Here is a 20,111-nt window from a genome sequence, read left to right as displayed (position 1 = left end):
AGCCTAGTCAAAGGTGTCCCCGTTCAAAGCAAGTCCTGAAGTGAGAGCACAGGGAAAGAAAGCAGCAAAGCAATGGCTGGGACTCTCCAAGCACACGGCAGGGAACACCAAGACAAAGAAACTCCGCTGTGAGGATCCCGTTGCCAGAGAATGAGGGGTTTTGTGCCAGTGTGGAAACTCGGTGGCCAAACGGGTGAAGCAGCCTCTCAGAAAACTCCTGCCCTGGCATTAACAAGAAGAAATGGCGCGTTAGAAGCTGCTTTTGCCTTACAGCTGCAGAGGCGGTTGGGGCCGAAGGGAGTAGTCCAACACTTGACAGCTCGATATTCAGCCGCACGGCCTTACACACAGCATCCTTCAGGAGCTCCTGCCTCCAGGTCCCGGCTCTCGAAGAGGGTGGCCACCGCCGCGGCTCTGTGGAGAGCAGACCCGTACGCAGGGCCCCGCCACGGAGCTACAAGGAGACGCGGGGAGGCAGAGGGAGATGGCGGAGCACAGGGAACAGCAAGGAGCCAGCAGCCACCCAGCACAGCGACGGCCACAGACCACCTGCGTAAAGCGGGCCGGGCCGGTGGCTGCGGCCGTGCAGCCCCCTCCCCTCCCGAGCCAGGCAGCGACCAGCCGGGCAGAGCCAGGACCCTTCCCCCCCGCACCTCACCTCTTCACCAGCTCAGCCTCTGCAGCATCTGTAGGTCACCTCCTCGTCCCTCTCGTTAGCGAGAAGCCAGGATTTGCCCTCTGATTTGTCTAAGCACCGACAAAGATTCAAAAGTGTTGGAAGCGCAGTTTTTCACCGCCGACTAAAAATAGCCGAGCGAAATTCCAGAGCTGCCTTTCAGCGCTGCCGGCTGCGCTCGGCGGCCCAGGACAATGGCACGTGTAGCCTGCTAGCAACAACAGCGCTCCCAAAATAACAAGCCGTAAAGGGCAGATTCTGTCTTTAATTACAGCTATACAAAAAGCAGCATTTACAAAGAGCATTATCAGAATAACTGCGCATGTGGATACTTCTATATATACACCTATTAAGTATATACGTACTATACATAAAATAACTGTTCAGAGGCTGTTATGGAGGGCATAAGGCACACGCAGCTGAAGCATTTAGAAGAGCTGAAGCCCTCTGACGTGAGAAAAAATAATGCATTCAGACAGCAAGCAGAAGCTGATGATCTGCTACAGCCGCTCACGCGAGGGTCCCGGAGCCGGCTGCGGCGGTGCGTGCCCAGCACACGCCACTTCCACGTCACGGCGTGAAGCGGCACCGGGACGGGACCCTCGGGGCACACTTTAAACCTCTCCGAGACGCACGGAAGCGGCTCCACGCAACTGGGAGCGACACTTTATTTATCTTCGTGATTCCAGCTAATCGCCATCGGATCCCTGCCGGGGAAATAATTCTCTAACAGCCCACGGTGCAGCAGGCAGGCAGGACGCCCTCCTGCCCAGCTTTCTCATACAAACCCACGTCCTCTGACCACCTGTGTCTGAAAGCTCACAAACCTCATCCCACCGAGCTTCCTGCCGAACTCCACGTTGCAGCAATCCGGCGTGCCGAAGGCGGGCAGGTCTCCTGGATGAGGGTGCTGCAAGTGATGATGAGGATGATGATGTTTACACGCCAGGCAGAACCCACCCGGCCTGACGCCACGGCGCTCCGCAGTCTCCGAGGCAAAAAAAAGGCATCTGTAAATCAGGGCTTTCGAAGAGGAGACCGTCCGAGCGCCGACCCTGACCCCGCAGCCGGGACACAAGCAAGCCTGCGACAGACCCTGCGTTCCGAAGGGCTGAAGGGACCCGGTGACCTCTTTCGCAGCAGCTATACGGAAGAAGTTTCACCGCGTTTCTCCCCAGCAGCCTCATCGTTCTGCAGCCCTGGAGTGTCCCTGGCAGGAGCCACAGACGCGAGCGCCGACGCAGCCGGAGGGGACCCCTGCACGCAGCTCCCATGGCTGCTCTGCCGACGAGACACGCTGGCGTTTTCCCACTGAAACATGATGGGGAAGAGACGGGAGAACCGGCCCAGAAGATCAGCATGTGAGGGGACAGCAGCTTCCAAGCACGTCTGGCGTGGAAGATTGGTGACACCGACCTAGACAGCTCCCGTCATCCCTCCACAGCCGCCGGGCTTCCCCGCTCCTCCTTCTCCCTTGGAATGCAAAACTGAGAAGCAGCACCAGGTTTGCTGTTGCTGCCAGTAAAGGGTTAACAGAGAAATATTTTTGGTTTTGTGAAAACAACGTACATCCACAGGCCTGGTTACACCAACTAGAGAGCGCGCGTGGGCAGGTTTCTGCAAGCAATAGCTTCTCCTGCGACAGGCGCTGACTGACAGGACTGTTTTTTTTTTAATATTTTGTGCTGATCTCAGCCTCGTGCGTTTCTCTGCACCACGAGCTGGGGGTGACTGGTTTTCTGCACTGAGGTTGCAGACAGCACGAGACGCGTGCACCAAAGTCGGTCTGTGCATCGTTTTTATTTCTGCTCCAGCAGAAACCTCCCAGCCCCGCAGCCTCCGCTGCCCGGGGAGCCGAGGACCACGCTCTCCTGTCCGCTGCAACCACGGCTCAAAGAGAGAGAGGCAGGGAGTACAAAAACTGGAGTCTGTGTAAGCCCACACGCAACGGCAGCAGGGAAAGGGCTACACAGCCTGGGTCCTGCTGCCTGCTGGACGCTCTCAGCTTCAGCCAGAGAATCGCTGCGGGGCGAGAGCAGCTGGCAGGCGATTAAAGCCTCCGCTAACATTCCTGGTATTAATGAAGTCTTTTACATATCGCCTTCCCAGCTAGGGAAGGAGGCAGGTCCTCTCGGGGACAGCCATCACTACATCCAGCTCCAGCCCAGGAACAGGCGTAGGGGGCAGGCCCCCGCAGCGACTGCGCTGCTGATGCGGGTGCGTCCTGCACGAACGGGTAGGGCAGCAGCGGCTTCTTCACACAGGCGGGTGTTCTGTGACTGGAATGCCAAGGGCAGGTTTCTCCATCAGCAGGGTACTGTTCAGTTGTTCAGAAGACCACCTCTAGGTAACAGTCCCAGCACAACTTTCTCTGAGCAGGGGTTGTTGGTGCCCCACCCCCCCTTCTGAAGTTAGATTTGTGCTACAGCTGAAGAGAGCAGCTCAGCACGACGAAGAAACAAGATGTTCTCCAGCCCAGCTGTGAAACAGCTACCTCAAAACTCCAGTGCTGGCACCAAGCTGAGAGCAAAGCAGGCGTTTCCTGGACTAAAGAAAATAAATCAGGAGTCCGTACTATATTCTTAAATATGGTTTAATACTCTTCTCCATTTCTGTACATCACAACACCAAGATATCACTGCTTGGGATCTCTCTGCAGAGGCTATATAGTATGCGAAGGCTAGGATTTTTCACCCCCGTTTAACGTGTTTGTATGTGTAAGTGTAATACATATCAGTATATATTGATATACACATCAATATATAATGCAATATATATCACTGAAGAGAACACATTGATTAAAGAAATACAAAAATTTGGCATCATTTCCAAACTTAAATAGTAAAAATAAAAACTACAAAAAGGAGCTGCATACCCTAATGTATCATGTGAAACAACAAGCAGTATATTCAAAAATGTAAATTTACATCCAATTTTTCTGGTCTTGTCATGTCACATTAGACCCATTTACAATGGCAAAATCCAGAACATACCGCTGTGAAGACCGCAGATGTGCTCAAACCCGGGTTTGCGCAGATCTGCGGCGGACCCAGTCCCACCTTCGTGAGAGATTCCAGCTTTGACGCGCAACCAACAGCAAAGCCACCTGCCAGGTTATACACCAGGGTTACGAATTCTATTGCTCACAACGACGGTAATTTTGGACCTCAAAGAACAGCGTGGCAGAAATTTTAAGACAGGCTCCCCCTCCATTCAAGTGAAACAGGATTATTGGAAAAATAGGCAGGTGTGCAACTTGGAACAGAAGCTGCTTTTGACCGATGCGCCAGGAGCGACAGAGCCAGCGCAGAACAGAACCACCAGGCACCGCCATGTCCCGGTGCCCGGCAGAGAACCCAGTAACCCCCAGAAAGAAGCAAAAGACTTGTGCATTATCTCGTGCCAACATTCACTTCGCCCCCGGCCTGCAAGGCCGCCTGAAAAACCCTTAGCCGTTTCTCGTAGGTCGAAATGCATTCTATATAGCAGGCGTGACAAAAAGCTTTCCTGAGTCTTGATGCAACCAGGAGTTTTGACCCAGTAAGGGCGCATTAGAGCTCAGCATCGGATTTACAGGACGCTCGCGAGCCAACACGACAGGCTGCCTTAGTGCTGGGAGGTGGATGGCCCCCGTCGGCACACCGGTATCAAATGCTCCAGCTGCGCCAGCACTAAGGTTTCCGTCGAGGACTCCGCTTACTGATTATTCCTGTAAAATACCCGCTTCCACTAAAGAACTGTGGGATCAAATTCACATAATCAAGGAAACCTTACGCAGTCCTAAAGCAAAAACAAAAACTTACTGAGAAACAAAACAAAGCAAAGTGTACCTTACTTCACTTAAATCATATGTTTATTTTTTGTCAAGACTGAAAAAAAAAAAAATAAATCCTGAAGGCTGCACTGCTCAAAACCAAATTAAGCCCAAGACTTCAGCAGCGTTTTCATTGCAATCAATGAAGTGCATTTCCTAGTTGGAGAGAGCGGTGCTTCTGCGAACAGATTAAAGCACGTTTGGCTGGTAAGCCTCCCCAGCCCCTCTGAATTTGCAAGCCACACGTTATAAGCTACCACTCTAGGCAAGCGCCTTCTCATTCTTTTGAAGAGAATGAATGGCTCCAATTTCGTTACATTTCTTCTCCTGCAGTCTAAGCTGACAATGCCATGTAAATGGGTCACGGTGCTGCCAAATGCAGCGGTTGATTTCTCCAATCAAAGTAAAAAGAAATAAACCAGTAGGATCTTACTTCTATTAATTTTTGAAGGAAGAGGTTTTACAGCAGTTAATGTATCATGAAGGTTAAAAAAATCATTTTCATAAAATACAAGAGCAACCAATTTCACCACTGAGTAAAAGTAAAAACCGGGATTCTTTTTAAATTAGTCCAAAGTGGCATATAGGAACTTAGTAGTTTGCTGCTGTACTGACACTATGACAAATCAAAGTGTAGGGTTTTGCTTTTTTAAATCCAATGCTTGTGGATCAAGTTCTGGAAATGTTCCAATTCTAAGGCAGGGATCTGTTGTGTTTTCCACCATGAGTTTGCTCCTTGGGTTGGATGCTGGAGGGGCGAGGCACGTTTTGCCGGACCCAGGTCGACTACCTAGTAGTCATCAAGGTCAAAAAATTCATCGTCTCCTCCTTGGTATTCCATTCCCTGGAAGTCCACTCGGTACCGCAAGATACCTGGTAAAAACAACACGCTTTAGCTTCTTCAAAAAGGAGCTAGGAAGGCATTTTAAGCAGTTTACTGGCCCTGTCTCTGCACCTCAAGAGGTTCTCCATTCAATTTTCAGAAGCCGACTTAGCACTTGTACTGCAAGTGAGGCTCCAGCTGATGACTGACAGAGACACGCAGCTAGAGCTGACAGGACGAGAGGCAATGGCCTCAAGGTGCATCAGGGGAGGTTTACACTGGATGTTAGGAAAAATTTCTTTACTGAAAGAGTGGTCAGGCATTGGAACAGGCTGCCCAGGGAGGTGGTTGAGTCCCCATACCTGGAGGTGTTCAAAAAACGTGTAGATGTGGCCCTTCGGGATATGGTTTGGTAGGCATGGTGGTGTTGGGGGGATGGTTGGACTTGATCTTAGAGGTCTTTTCCAACCTATGATTCTACGAATATGCCACATTCGTGTTACAGCCTGGTGTAATTTATTGCCAAAAGGAAGAAATACCTACCTGCCCAGCACAGGCCAGCTTTCTTCTGGAAAAGCTGGGCCTGTCCTAGGAGGATTGTATCTCCAAATAACTAGCAGTAACGGATCGTTTGTCCTAATATAACTGCTCAGACGAAGGCCTATTAGTGAAATTCAGAAGGCAGCTGGCACTGAAGTGACTCTTACCATAGAGTAAAAGCAGTATTTAGTGGCTGTCCTCCCGGACTCTTCCCACCCCAAACGCCAGCTCAGGTTTCTGGGAAGCCTTTATCCCTGGAAACACCTACTCAGGTGAAGGAGTACTTCCCTTAAAGACTACCGGGACCGAAGCATGGCAGAGAGCAGTATCCCGCCACGCAAAGAGGCTGGATCTGGCAGGATGGGAAGGACTCCTGGAATTATAAACCCTGAAAACTTAGAAACCTGTTGCTCCTTACACAGCCAAACATTTCAAGCTTGTTTCCTTCTGACTGGTGTTCTCAGGCCCCTAGAGATTCCTCTTTACAATACACTCATCTCTGTTTTACACCCATCAGCCTAAACACAGTAAGTGGCAGCAGTCAACTTGTCAGCAAATCAGCCACAGCTTGGTCCCAGAATCCCTAGTCTGGGGGAAACAAGGTGCAGGGCTAATGATTTCTGTCAGACTGCAGCACGTGAGCTACCTGCACCTCTGCCAGACTTAGCTGTAACTGGTCAGTGAGCTCCAGAGGAGGACTGAAAGATTTCAGAAACCTCAGATCTCTGTGAAGTTGGGCTAAAAATACTTTTATTCTAAAAAGAAGCACAGGATTGGGGAGCAAAGCACAGGGAAGTTCTGAGAGATGAGTAACAGACACCCAGCAGCTTCAGAAGCTCGGCTGGTGTTTGTCATAGACCATTTCTACACAGCAGGGCATGTTCTGCCACAAAACATCAGCTGCGCAAAGAGAGTGAAGCAGTTCGCAGCCCTTCTGAAATTCAGCTGCTGGAAAGAAGGAAAGTCCACTCCGAGCACTGTGAAGGACAAAGGGATCTGAGGAACACAGTCTGAAAGTGACAGCCCCTGCAGCAGCACCTTGCTGAATACGGGCTGAATTCACCCGGAGATCCCTGATGAACAGGGTAGTTTCTTAAACCGGTATCGTGACTAATAGGAGTAAGATTAATCTGTTTAGTTTTCCACTTGTGTTGACACCAGATTATCAAATCAACCATTCAAAAAGACAAACACATTTTTCTCTTGCTGTTTACCTCCAATTCCTCCAAATCCTTTCACAAATTGGGATCCTTCCTGTGATTTGTCTGTGACAATTTCCAATGTTGCTCCAAATTTCTTGTAGTTGTTTGCAAACCACTCCAGAAGGGGCATACTTTCTATCAGTTCATGTTCCTGGCCAGTCTACGTAGACATTTAAAAGGAGGGGAAATAAATAAATAAAACGTTACAGTCACCGCATGTCAGGTATTGAGAAAATTCACACCAAAAGTTGTCTTTGGCTTAAAAGTCACCACTGTCTTCTGAGTCTGAAGACAGACACCAGCCTTTGCGCTCCGCAGGCTGGAGTGGCCCGACACACTTGCCAGGGCCCAGGTGGCAGGCGTTCCCCACACATCTGCATCAGACAAGTGCTGGCACAAGCAGAAGGCTCCTGGTGCTAAGCAATTAAATACTGCCAGGCCTTGTGTTGGGCCTGCATACTACAGAAGTTAGTGCGGAAGCAGGAGAGAAAATGCCTTGCTTATTCTTCTGCTCAGCTGTCACCTCATGATACACCCCGAGCTTTCACTGTTTCTTTAGATTCGCTTTACAGCCCACAGTCCATCAGCACTCATCTAACCAGGCACTGTTTGCTCCAGGAAATACTGATCTAGGCAAATACAGAGGCAAAAAGCATAGCTTTGTAAAGTAGAAGGTCAAGTGATTATTGGCATAGAAACACCGCATCGTTGCAGATAAGACCGTAAACCTTCCATGCACAGATGGAATTGGCAGTCACCCCACCAGGAGGGAAAGCAGCTGGAAATGGCCACCCTGGCAGTCCTAATGCCAGACAGAGAGGACCACCCTTTTTGCAAGGGACAGACTTTTTTGCCCAGCTTATTCTACAAAGCCCTACAGACCCCCCCGCCCCTTCAGGGTTTTTTGACCTGCACAGGCAAGAAACTCACATGCAGTGAGTGACAGATCCCCATGTCAACTATATCTAGAAGCAAACACTCCCTTGTGCTTAAACCCGTGTAACAGTTCCTAGCCTCACTGTTGTGTTGTATTGACCAAATCAGTGCACAATAAGCAGGGAGCAAGGGTTTGGGACCTTAGCCTGCATGTCGCATGGTGGCTAGCAAACTCTTCTAGCAGATGGTTTGATGGTGGTCAGGGAACCCCGTCTTGCCTGTCACTTCAACTCATTTACACAGCCTTGGAATTGGCAGCAGGAAAGATCAGAGAAAAGCAAGTCTAGAATCCAGGGGTTACACTGAAGGTGAACAGAAGAGCCACAGGCTACCGTCTTGAAATCTCATCCAAGTGCCAGAAAGGTCACCATGCTCACGTGCTTGAGAGAAACTAAGCTCAAATATTCAGAATGCTGCACCGGTGCATTGAGAATAAATCTACCAGCCCCAAAGCTGAAATACCTCTTTATCTGTGAAGTGGGATTTATCCTTCTCTTGTTCTGGTGTCAAATACAGGATCTTCTCCTCTGAGAAGGAAGGAAAAAAAAAAATGAGGTTGGACAAGACTACCAGATGCAGGTTAAAGACAGCAAGAGATTGGCAACAGCCAGCAACTACAACACAGAGGTGTTGGTTGTTGACACCGCCTCTCTTTCTAGGCAAAGCTCTATGGGAAACAGGGCACACCAGCAGAGAATAACTGTAGTGCCCTAACAAAAAAAGGCAGAGGTCCTGCTGCAGGCATATGGTTTGTCTACAGTCAGTCAGAACTGTGTTTCTGGCCGTAAGGGTCAAATCCGTCTCCCCTCAATAATGCACTGGTATCACATTTATACTCGCACAGCTGAACGGCAAGTGTTGTGCCAGCGCTGTGCCAAGCTGCCACCCAAGCACTGCAATTCCTTCTCCACAGTGGGAGCTTGCTAGCTTCAGACTTTTCCCCCAGAGTAGCTGGGAAGCTGCAAGTTAGTGACCTGCCTACACAACACCCCCTTGATCAAGTCCTTAAAGATCTACTTAGGGAGTTCCTCCAACGTAATCTATCCGAGTGAGCTGGCTTACGTGTTAAATCCTCATGGACCTTTCAGGCTCACAGCAGCGCTACGTACCCTCCGTGCCTTGGCAGTGCAGAACGTATCTCATTATATCCAGATTTTCATAGACTATCAGTATCTCTACTGCTCCCATTTCCAAAGCTTTTAGTGTGTCTTCAACGCCAAAACAGTACTTCCCCGTGTCCTGACTGATTTCGTCGAAGTATCGTCCTGCAGCCAGGATACAAAGAAACAGACTGTCGTGAGCACTGATCATGCCACGTGGATTTTTAACAAGCCCAACCTGAATGCAAGAAGAAACTGGAAAAGGAGACTGTAACACTGCTGCAGAAAGCAAGGGATACGATACCATGTCAAAGCATGTAATTTAGAACATGCATGGGCAGAAATTCAACTCCAAACGCTGCCCCATCAGCAATCTCCCTCCACGGAAAGGCTTACCTTCGCTAGGGAACGATCCACCGGACGAAGCCACCAGCAGGCACTACTGAACTTCACTCTTTTCAGGGTAAGGTAGCTACCGTTACTATTGCCCTCCTGCACTTTCAAACTGGCAATGTGTGTCTTTTGACAGTCAGACAAGGGATCATTTCTACTGCCATCTTGAAGCAAACTAAATCTTAACTTCAGTCCTGCTGAAGATGCAAACAATCCGAGGAGATACTCTTCTCCCCGCCCCCATCACCAGAAGGCCTGAAACTGAGGCCATCTCTGATGAAAAGATAAACACAGAAGACCCCAGAAGTACGGTGGGGAAAAGAAACAGTAACAAATCCACTCCTTGCAGTCTCATTAAGTCCTGCAGCATTTGAGAAGGTGTCCGGGTAACAGAAAGAATCACTACGAGTCATGCGCTGCCCAGCTCCGAAAGCGTCGCAGGGCTGAGGCAGCACACAAAGGCATCACCAGGAGCTCTAAAGCAAGATCAGCATACTCCGTCGAGCATATCTGGCTCAGGAGAAGGCTGAGCAAGGAGTCACATACCTATTAGTTTCTTCTCTTGAATGAATTTGACATTGGAGAGGACCTCAGTTGACAACTCGATTGCCTGATTGAATCCATTTTCTCCTCCGTATGAAATGTCAACTAGTTTGAGCACTTTGGATTGCAACCGCTAAACAAGAAAGAGAGCAGACATGAAAAGGAGCCTGTTGTTACACCGCGCTGCCGTAAGGCTACTTCATAACGCCACAAATACCCGGCAGGAGCCACAGCATTCATCAGTTCTGCTTCACTTGCAAGCAGAGGTTCTGAGTCACAGGAACCTCTGAAGGCTTAATACCGAAGCACAGTTTTCAGGCAACAGGGACACAGAGATCAGGTTTAGGGGAGTTTAATTCCAATAAAGCTTCTACTTCAGATTTGGGAACACAAAGAACGTGAATGCCAGTTTCAAACCAGGGAGGACAGACTACTTAGCACTGTTATTACAAAAAGGAGACGTTATCTCCTTGCAGGAGGTATTAGGAACGAGACACCGCCTTAGGATACATCAGATTTTTAGTTTTGATCAAATCACTTAAGACACCAAGGTTACATTCCTCCTGAGATGTATCTTGTACCAGAGCTACTACTAATATCACCATGTTACTACTGACAGCTTTAACATTTGGGCTTTGCTCAGAAAAGGTCACTCACCTGATCAAACATGTCAGATTGACTTAATTCAGTTTTGAAGTCAGCTGATCCAGCTAAAACGAGACCAGCCACGTTCACCTTGTCGCCTGAAATGAACAGTTGCACAGCCGTCTCTGCTACCTTCCTTACATAGTTGTGTCGTTTTTCCATTCTCAAACGAGCAAAACGCAAGGCAGACTGACCTCCTCTACCTTTACGAGAGAACAGATGCGAGGTAGCAGTTTGGAAGTCATTTCATTTCAGGAAGGTTATTAGTACACGGTCCCAACTGGGCCCTGAATAACTGAAGCAAGGGCAGATGCAGCCTTCAGAATTAGTTTGCCACAAGCAGGGCGGGCCAGGGGCACTCATCGAAACAGCAAGTGAACAAAGAGGGTTCATTCACAGCAGGAGATTTTTCTCCACATATCCCACAGAGGGAAGTATGTTGGGGTTGGTTTGTTTGTTTTTTTTCTTTTTATACAGACTTGCAACACTCTATAGAAATTTTGAACATCTGTGCACATTCTCTGTGCCCTATACCTTCATTAAAAGCAGGTTCCTTTGTTGCGCTGCCTCACGTACCTTCCTTGCTGATGCCACGCATCACTGCAGTCTCTGCAGAAACTTATTGGGGGAGACATTTCTATTTCATTTTGTCCCACCCTAATCTAGAAAGAAGGACGGTAAACCAGGAGTAGCTAACAGACAAACAGAGCTAGAATTTTGCTTGCTCCAGTAGGCTTCCGTGCTTCTTGCAAGGAACAGCTTCTTGCTTTTCACCGTGGTTCGCATGCAACACCAGCAGATGCAAACTTTAAAGACACTACCAAGCGGTATTACTACTTGTGCTGGTCAGATTTAGTTGAGACTGTCCCAAAATCAAGTAATGCACCAAGAAATAAAAAGTGCCACTTTAAGAATAACAACTGCATACTACAGCGATTCATTAATTTTGACAGAAGGCTCAGACTAGAGGCTTTGCTGTCAGATTTCAAGGGAGCAAAGAACTGAGCAGAGCTAAACACCTGCAGGCCAAGTTCCCTGCTTCTACCCTGACATCCCGCCCCACGATGTCCTGCTGCAATAGAGCAGCGCGTTACCATGCTTCTTTGGAAGATCCACAGTGAATTTGTGCAGGACTTCTCTTGTGTTTCCTTGAAGAGTTCCAAAGAGTGCACCGCTACCATCTATTACGATAAAGCCAAACTTGCTGTCGTCGGAGAGCAGCGCTGTAAGAGCCTGGAACAGAAAGCGACGCTGTCAGCAGCAAGCACCAGTTTATTAAGGATCCTGCTTCAGAAAGGCTACCGGAAACAATACAACTCAATGAATTTCAGTTCTGTAAGTGGTCATTGCTTTTTTTTTTCCCCAAATAAACTATAGGAAGAGTAGGGCGGTCATTGCTATTTTTTATAAATAAACTAGAGGAAGAGCAGCAGATTCAGGAGGTGAGACTACCCCAGACCACTATCTCACACAATGCTGCCAAGAGCAGAAAGGAAACCGATGTTTAAGCTTGGTAACTATTTTCAAAACTGGAAGAATAATTTTCCCAGCATTCCGGCCAGGAGAGCAGAACTTGCTTAGGTCACCGACTGGGCTATCTGTCAGGTCGGTTTTATACTACAGAGCACAGATACAGCCTTCCAGCTTGCCAGCTACCACAAATACTGGTTTGATGCACCTGCTGACTTCAAGTCCCAAAGGTAGAATGATGAAATCTATACTGGCTGTGACAAATTCAGCCTTACAAAGCAGAATTAAGTAACAGCAGCAATAATTGCAATAATTGCCCCATGTGTAACTGGCTATAGAAAAGATAGCCATAACATTTGCTGGAAAATTAAGTTATGCTTCAATTTTCTTCCCCCTTTAAAGAAGGCAGCTAAATTCACCCCGCGAGGTCCTTTAAGTTGACTAACAACTACAGCACTGCTTAGTATCAAGGCTTTTGAGTTACTTTTGCCCAGTTTCCTGCCCAGCCCTGGTTCTGGTGATACGGGACCTCCACAAGCACCCAAACTCTCCATTGCTCCTTCGAGGGAATCTGTCAGCTACCGCTCCCTCTGGGGCCGCCTGAGCGGGCAGGCAGGGTCAGCGCACACACGCCCAGTAAAAGCAATAGCAAGAATCTTCTTGCTGGCTGGCAAAAAACACATCAGCAGGACAGAGAACTTGTTAAGTTCCAGATTGTTTTAAGTCACCAGTTTAATACTGAAAGAGCAATGGTGTTGGTTTACTGCACAGGACCTTTAACTGCTGGAGTGCCTGCCAGCTTGATTACTGGGCTGAATGGGAAGGACAAAAACCATCACTCATCTTTATCCAAAATCCACACAACCAAGTCTACGGCTTTCAAGCTTAAAAGAAACAGACACTAAGTTTTAATGGAATCTACTGGCCAAAATAAATATTCTGTATTAATTCCTCAGCAGTGGGATGAATGAGAGGAGGAAGTGGCATATTACATTGCAATCTATTTAACTGGGGCAGAGCCAAGCAAATCGTGTGACTGGAATGAACGCTCCAGCCAAGGTATCAAAATAAGTCATTGTAAATCCTACCCTTCAGACACACATCAGGGTTCATATCCCTCTTGGGAAGTTACTTCGGTTTCACACGGGCCATAAAATATCTAGAGGAAATCTTATCAGATGCTCTTGCCAGGCAGCAGATGACTACAGCTCTGATTCCCTCTTATTTTAATAAAGTATCCAATGCTCAGCGATTCCCTCAGTTTCCCCTTCATTAGTTCTACGACTGCAATTCCACTGTTTGACCTATCAAGCACAAAAAAGGGACTACTGCTTTTATTCTGTTCCTTCAGACCGGGCCGAGTTTCCTCTTTGCAGCTTCAGCCTGAAGGTGAAGATCACATCCTTTTTCTGCTCCTTGACACACCCTCACTTTATTTTCAAAGGAAATCTGTTGATGTACCGAGCCAGATGCCCCATCTGTCAAGTTCTAGTTTCACGCTGGGGGGAACTACTGGTGTAAGAGCACGGCTCTACAACCAAACGAGGCAGACAAATCAAGACTTGCGTGCTGGCACCATCTCATTGCTCATACAGCATACAGTAGGCTTTTACAGCTAGCTTTGATTCTGCAGTGCAGACAATACCAAGTAAAATCATCACGTACTCAGGAGACACAGGAGAGCAAACAGCCCATGGAGGAAGGTATTGTTAGTAATCACATCAGCAGCAGTAGCAATTACCACAAACTCCTCTCAAGTTATTGCCACTCTCTTGCTGAGCAGTGCTACACGCCAGCAAGAGTGTATTTACAGCTGCCTCCTGGGAACAGCCCACTGGGCAGCAGCTACTTTTTTTGTACTGAATCGGTGCCCTGAGGCAGGAGCTGCAGCCAAGAACAAATAAATACCTTTCCTGATAGGGCAGGAGACAACCCAACACTGTCCACCCACTGCCAACAACTGCAGGGACAAACACCTCCCTTGGCTTTGCACCTCTGGCTCGCTCCTGAATTCTCTTATTTACCGCTTGCTTTCAATCGCCCCTGGACACGTGGGCTCAGCAGAACTCAAGAGCTGTACCTGTGCGCAGTCGTGTTATCCCTGCTAGGTCCAAGGTGTACTGAGGTTTCACCCTCGGTGAGGAGACAGAATAACAGAATGTACCCCACCTGTGCAACAAGTATTCCTTTCCTTCCTGCACTCCTGCCCTTTCGAACCCAAGCATGGATCAGATCTCCAAAAATCCAAGCAAACAAGCAGAACTACATCACTGAGGGGCTTGTCAGGCCCATGTCATAGGGGTTTGATGGCAGGCAACTAAGTCTCAGTCCACACATTTATCGTGGTGAACACCATGGACATGAAAGGCAGGCAGTCATCTACAACAAATATCGAGACCTCTGCAACTGCCAACAGAGCCAAAACAGACTTGGAACTGACTTCATGCAGTCAAGACCAGTGTAATCCACATTACTTTAAATATGCCTCAAACCATTCATTTAACTAAGATAAGCAGATGTTGGATAAAAATAATCCCACTTTAGCCCAGTCAGATTAGGCACAAGCCAGTTCTCCATCAAGGGGCTCAGTTAACACATCTGACATCAAGCCTGGCAACGTTAATATTGTCTTGGCATTACTTTAAGGCCTGGCTTGGAATAAGATCTATGGGCCTCTAAGGTTAAGAAAAAAACCCTGCCTCCAGTTACAGCGGAAAGCTTATGCCTGCGGGTTACACAAACTCAGCAGTTACCAGCTGGCCCATAAAGTCAGCTGTAGCAGGAGCTGGACAATATCACACATTTCTGAACACCAGCCAGTCACAAGCCATCCAGCGGCTTCACCAGCAGGATGTCCTAGCTAGAGCCTGCTGCTCTACAGACCGTGGACTCCAGCACACCAAGGATCGTTCCAGTGAGTCTAGCAAAGAGTCTGACTTTGACTACTGCCAGACCAGCAGGCAATAGGAGACTTCTTACCTCTGTGTGGAATTTGTTGTCACACAAATATAACGACGTATTGATTGGTTTGAAAGGTTCAAAGTCAATGTTGACTTTCTTCTCTTTTCCTTCTTCTGTCACAATTGTTCCACAGTAAACAACCAGACCATTTGGAGGTACTATAAAGGACACAATGCAATTTTAGATCACTAAGAAATATGGCAAGCTGTACCCATCAAAACCTAACTACTAGGTCTTGAAATTAAGGCAGAGTTGAAATTGAAGTTCCAAAGTTTTTTTACTTTCCATTTCCCCCTCCTCATTCCCTCCCAGACCTCTATGATGGAAACTGAACCAATTCAGTGCACCTATACTGAGCAGCTTAGAGCAGGAAGCTAAAGGTAACAAACATGGGAAGACTTGCAACAAAGCTGCAAGAACATGTACCTGGCTGTTAAACCCAGGAGCCCGCAAGCTCACAGAATCTAGAAACAGGCTGGACATCCCCGTGAAGCTTTTCTAGTTCTTATACAGCACTTCATAGACTGACCACCTCAATGAAGGCCATTTGACAGCGTAAAGACAGTAAAGACGAACTCTTTGCCAGTACTCATCTTGGGTGGCCTGGCTCTATTTCCTCCCAAAACCATGGCAGCTGCACATTGGCATGCAGAAGGCATGCATAAGTTTCCGCTTGATGGAAAACCACTAGTTTGATGCGGATGAACTACTGTGGAACAGCTCTTAAGGCTGGCCAATTTTAGCAGAGTCAGCACTGCGAAGGCCAGAATCATAAGCCCACTTATTAGAGTCAAGGACCATCTTACTATTCTAGTCCCAAGGCCTACCCCTGAAGTAGCCACCCATCGGCAACGTACCTGGAGTATCCGTGCAAAACAGCAGCACAGGCCAGATTTGATTAGCAGATAACTGCATAATGCAAGAACTTAAGGCTGCTTCCATGTAAGGGAAGTTTGCCAGCATCCATACAAGCTAGAAGTTACCTTTGTTATAGAGTTTCAGTCTTTGCTGTACAGATGTAATGGCTCCCAGTACTGAAAGGCGATTCACTCGAGACTTAATGTTGGAGGCGGTGCCAAATTCATCCGCTAACATTTTTGCCACTCGTGAAATCTGGTCTTTGGGGGGAATGATCAACGATATCATGCTGGTACCATTGCTGAGAAAGGAAAAAAAGAGGGGTTGTGAGCAGCTGCCAGCCAAAGCAACAAGTGTATTCATACCATATTCCATGCACGCGGTTGTCTCTCCTCCCTCTCTCCCAAGGATGCTTCACTTCACCATTATCGGTGCAATCCCCCTTCTGCTGGACAATAATGGGAGAGAAAAGAAAACAAAACAGGCTCTTCAGAGGATCTGACTCCATGACAAAGTGTTCAGGTTAGCCACTACCAAGCAAGTCCTCCAAAAGCTGCTCGTTTAACCTGGGATACTACTCTGGAAAAGAAGAGCATATGTTCAGGCTACGGGCTGCAAGCTAAAGGCACGTCAGCAGTCCCCAGCAGAGATTATTTAAAACAATGCAGCCACATACTTCAAGGACATTTTTAAGCCCATTCCATTTGTTCTCAGACAGCTGGAGCACTAGCCAGCCCAAGTGCTGTTTTAACATTCTGTTCTTCTCAGAAAACTGAACTGGAAGGATCCTTTTGTAGCAGTTAGTCTTTTCCACTTTCTCACTAGCACTTTGCTTTGTAGAGAAGCTCAGCAACTCTGGCAGCTGCTTTAAATACAGCGTGCTTAAGCACACGACTGCTGGTTCAGAAGCACCAACCCCAGGCACCAAGTCAGGAGATAAGACCCCACAAATCACAGAACTGGCTTAAGTTAAATGAAAAAAACTAAGTTTGATATTCGTTTCTCCTACGGCTTTGGGGTGGATCCTGCAGAGGTCTTAATCCCCAAAGCAGCCTCATCATTCAAATCCATCCAAAGCCAAAACGAAAGTCGGGGCAGTTCCTGTCTGCCATCCAGCAGGTACCTCCCATTTGCCACTGAAGTATCCCAGATGCCTGACGTGCTGCTTCTGCATTGTCTCAAATTTAACCCAGACCTCATACTTCACATGAGAGTAATGGCATAAAAATCAAATACCTCATCGTGTCCTCCAGCCCTCGCAAGGGCAAACCAGCTAAGCTCTGTGAAAAAACCTCTACTCAGGATTCTGAGTCAGAGAACCAACAAAGTGCTTTGCAGCCATAAAAAAAGAAAAGGAGGGGTTTTGCTCTTTTACATTTCTTTGGTGGGAGAAGACTAATGCAGTACCTGCCTGCTGCTGTTTCAGATTGTCTTGCACTAGCATCCTGCCTGAAATGTTTGGGCTACAGAGACAGCAGGGAAGTGCTTTAAAAAGCATCACTTCATTAGCCTCTTTACGAAAGTTGCACAGCCCTCTTCCAAAGATCTTCAATTCAGGCCAAGTTGAAACAGATGCTGGTAGGTCATATAAGTCCCTAACCTTAAAGACAACTAATTGGTTTTAATATCCAAGATCCCAATACACACCAATCAAGAAAGTGGCAAAGAGACACCTGCACACGTTATTCCCAGAAGGAGCTTTGAGCCATGCTGACAGCTATCAGACTTCCAGGTCATGCCAGCCAAGAATACTCCATATACCACTCAATTAAAGCAGTTAGCTGCCCCAGTGAATGGCACAAGCCTTAGGGGAGATATAATGACCTGCCATTCCTAGCAGACTCCTTTGAGTAAGGGGCTGATCAGAATGAAAGCAACTCTTCCTGACTTTTCTGAAAGTAGCACTCTTGAGGCAAGCTCACACGGTTCATTTCTTCCTCCGAAAGAAGAGACTGCAGCCTTCCCGGAGACTGGAAAACTCTGCACATCACGGCCTTGGTGCTGCACGAACCAAGGGCATCCCCACGTGGTGGTGGGAGACGGGACTGTTGTGCCCCTCGGGCACTCCGCTGCTCTGCTAGGACGCGATTTCATGCAGCTTTTCCTGTACTGAGGGTAGAAGGGAGACAGCAAACAGCAAGCTACGGGAGCAGGTGGGAATAGCAAGGAGGAAGGCTGGGTGTGCCCTCCCAAGACCAGTTCTTCAGGAAAAAAAGCACTTGTAAAGGTACCTTTAGCTTTCAATGCAAGCCACCCTTCAAATCCCAGCCCCTGGCCTGCTGCGTTCCACTGCCCCAGAAACACTGGCATTGGCCATGCTGCTGGCCAGAGCACAGCTCTGCGTGCTGAGAGCCGGCTGGATTGGACCAAACCCACACCCTGCAGGGGCCACCGTAACCGGTGATTATTTATATCACACACAGCTCCTTATCTGTAAGGCAGTCACATGTGTCAGTCAAATCACTGTTCCTTAGCAACACTCTGCCCAAAGCACCCTACCCGAGGCAATTCAGCGGACTTCACCAGCCCTCGTGATTTATTACTGCAAACAAATACATGAGAAGGGTCTCTGCGACGATGCACTCTCCCTCATTTCAGTCTCCAACTAGTTTAACACAGCACAGTACTGTGCTTGGTCCAGCCCTTCAGCAAATCCCAGCCTGGATTCCTATCCAGAAGCACCTTCAACTACCAACATCAAGTGCACTTCTTGGGTTTGACACGCTTTCACTACTATGTACTCAGCCAAAGCTATTTCAGGCACTAACCGATTCCTGCAGAATCCAGCAAAATTGCCGGCGTGCAGCTTGCCACGGGAGCAGCGGCAGCCAGAGCACCTCACGGCATCGCAGGCTGCTGGAGCCTGGAGGACAGCAGGCAGTCGGTTGTCACCCGCGTCCCCGGGCACCACGCACCCCAGTGCTGCTGCCACTGCCTGCTGGGTACAGCTAACCCACCCGACCGAGGAGCTCATTAGGCAGCCAGCTAATTGAAGGTAACAGTCAGCACCCACTGCTCATCTCCCTCTTCCTTAAAGAAGCACACGGTGAGGATCCGATCGCTAAATCTGATCATGGCCCACACAGGCTGAGGCCAGCAAGACACCAGCCGAAGCAGATCTGCACACGAGTGAGCGGGATGGCTGCCGAGCTCCCTCACACACCGCTAAGACCTTGTTATCCTACCACAGGAGAGTGGTTTCCCCCTCAAAGCAAGCTCGTACCTGTATGTGACCTCACTGCAGGGAAAAAAAAAAAAACACCCACCTGTGATTGCATCTGCTAAATTCACCACAGTGAGACAAAATGCAGCAAAGAGTTTCTAAGAAAGTTGCTGTTCAAAAACACTTTGAAAAAATGGGTTATTCTGCATAGTAAGACAATTTCCAGGTCTCCTACCGGCCTTCGCAGCCACCGTGCCTGAACAACACAGGTGTGTCTGCAAAAATCCCGTGCCTCCTCCGCAGCAGCTCGACGAGCTGCGTGCTGGGTTCTGGAGCGCTTTCACTCCGGGAAGCAGGCAGGGGAAATCCGGCTGACCACGACCCCCAGAAAGGGGCCTTTCCCAACAGCAGAACTAAACCCAGCAGGCTCTGCTGCGCAGGAAGCGCGCGGGACATCTGCTGCCCGGCAGGCCGCTGCCAACCACGAATCCTTCAGCCAGCGTGCTGCCAGGCAGACCTTCATCACAGAACTGTTACGGTGAACAATTAAGTAATCAATCTGTATTAAGGGCAGCGCTCACACCGGCAGCTCGGGATCGAACGTGCAACGAGCTGGCTCTTCCCGGTGGCACCCCCGGAGCTCCTGCAGGAAGGATGGACCCGAAGCACTCCAGGTTCTACCCTGCTCAGCAGGATCATGATTTCCAAGCACAGCAGGGCTCAGAGGTTCCCCTCCCGCCCGGTTTTAGCGTACCCAAGACAAATTACACTAGATCAGCTGGAAGCCAATGCTTTCACCCTGAATGGAGCCAGGAAGTTTTAAGCAGCCGGAGACAGTTGCTGTCCCTATTCTGGGCTAAGGAGTGCCCGCCCAGCAGCCAAACAGCTGCCACTGTAACGCAAGTAGGTGCATCGAAATGCTCCAAAAGGTTTGCTGTGTGAGAAACCGGCATCCCGGGCCACGGGACAGCACAACGTGTGCCACTG

At 48.6% G+C, this 20,111-nt stretch overlaps 1 protein-coding gene across 1 annotated transcript in view; it reads right to left on the bottom strand.

The window, feature by feature from the left end:
* Positions 1-3,251: 3,251 nt before the first annotated feature.
* The window catches only part of ETF1 (eukaryotic translation termination factor 1), a 28,362-nt gene continuing 11,502 nt past the window's right edge, over positions 3,252-20,111 (bottom strand). The window contains exons 2-10 of the mRNA XM_075442000.1: positions 16,087-16,262; positions 15,122-15,261; positions 11,767-11,905; positions 10,685-10,875; positions 10,031-10,160; positions 9,101-9,256; positions 8,454-8,518; positions 7,068-7,215; positions 3,252-5,363 (exon numbers count right to left, since the gene is read on the bottom strand). Coding sequence (XP_075298115.1) covers positions 5,281-5,363; positions 7,068-7,215; positions 8,454-8,518; positions 9,101-9,256; positions 10,031-10,160; positions 10,685-10,875; positions 11,767-11,905; positions 15,122-15,261; positions 16,087-16,262 — 1,228 coding nt within the window. The 3' untranslated portion in view covers positions 3,252-5,280. The remainder of the gene's footprint in view (positions 5,364-7,067; positions 7,216-8,453; positions 8,519-9,100; positions 9,257-10,030; positions 10,161-10,684; positions 10,876-11,766; positions 11,906-15,121; positions 15,262-16,086; positions 16,263-20,111) is intronic.

The sequence above is a fragment of the Opisthocomus hoazin genome, chromosome 23, assembly GCF_030867145.1.
Source record: "Opisthocomus hoazin isolate bOpiHoa1 chromosome 23, bOpiHoa1.hap1, whole genome shotgun sequence".
In the NCBI taxonomy this organism is placed as follows: Eukaryota; Metazoa; Chordata; class Aves; order Opisthocomiformes; family Opisthocomidae; genus Opisthocomus; species Opisthocomus hoazin.
This window is presented reverse-complemented; position numbering and strand designations above follow the sequence as displayed.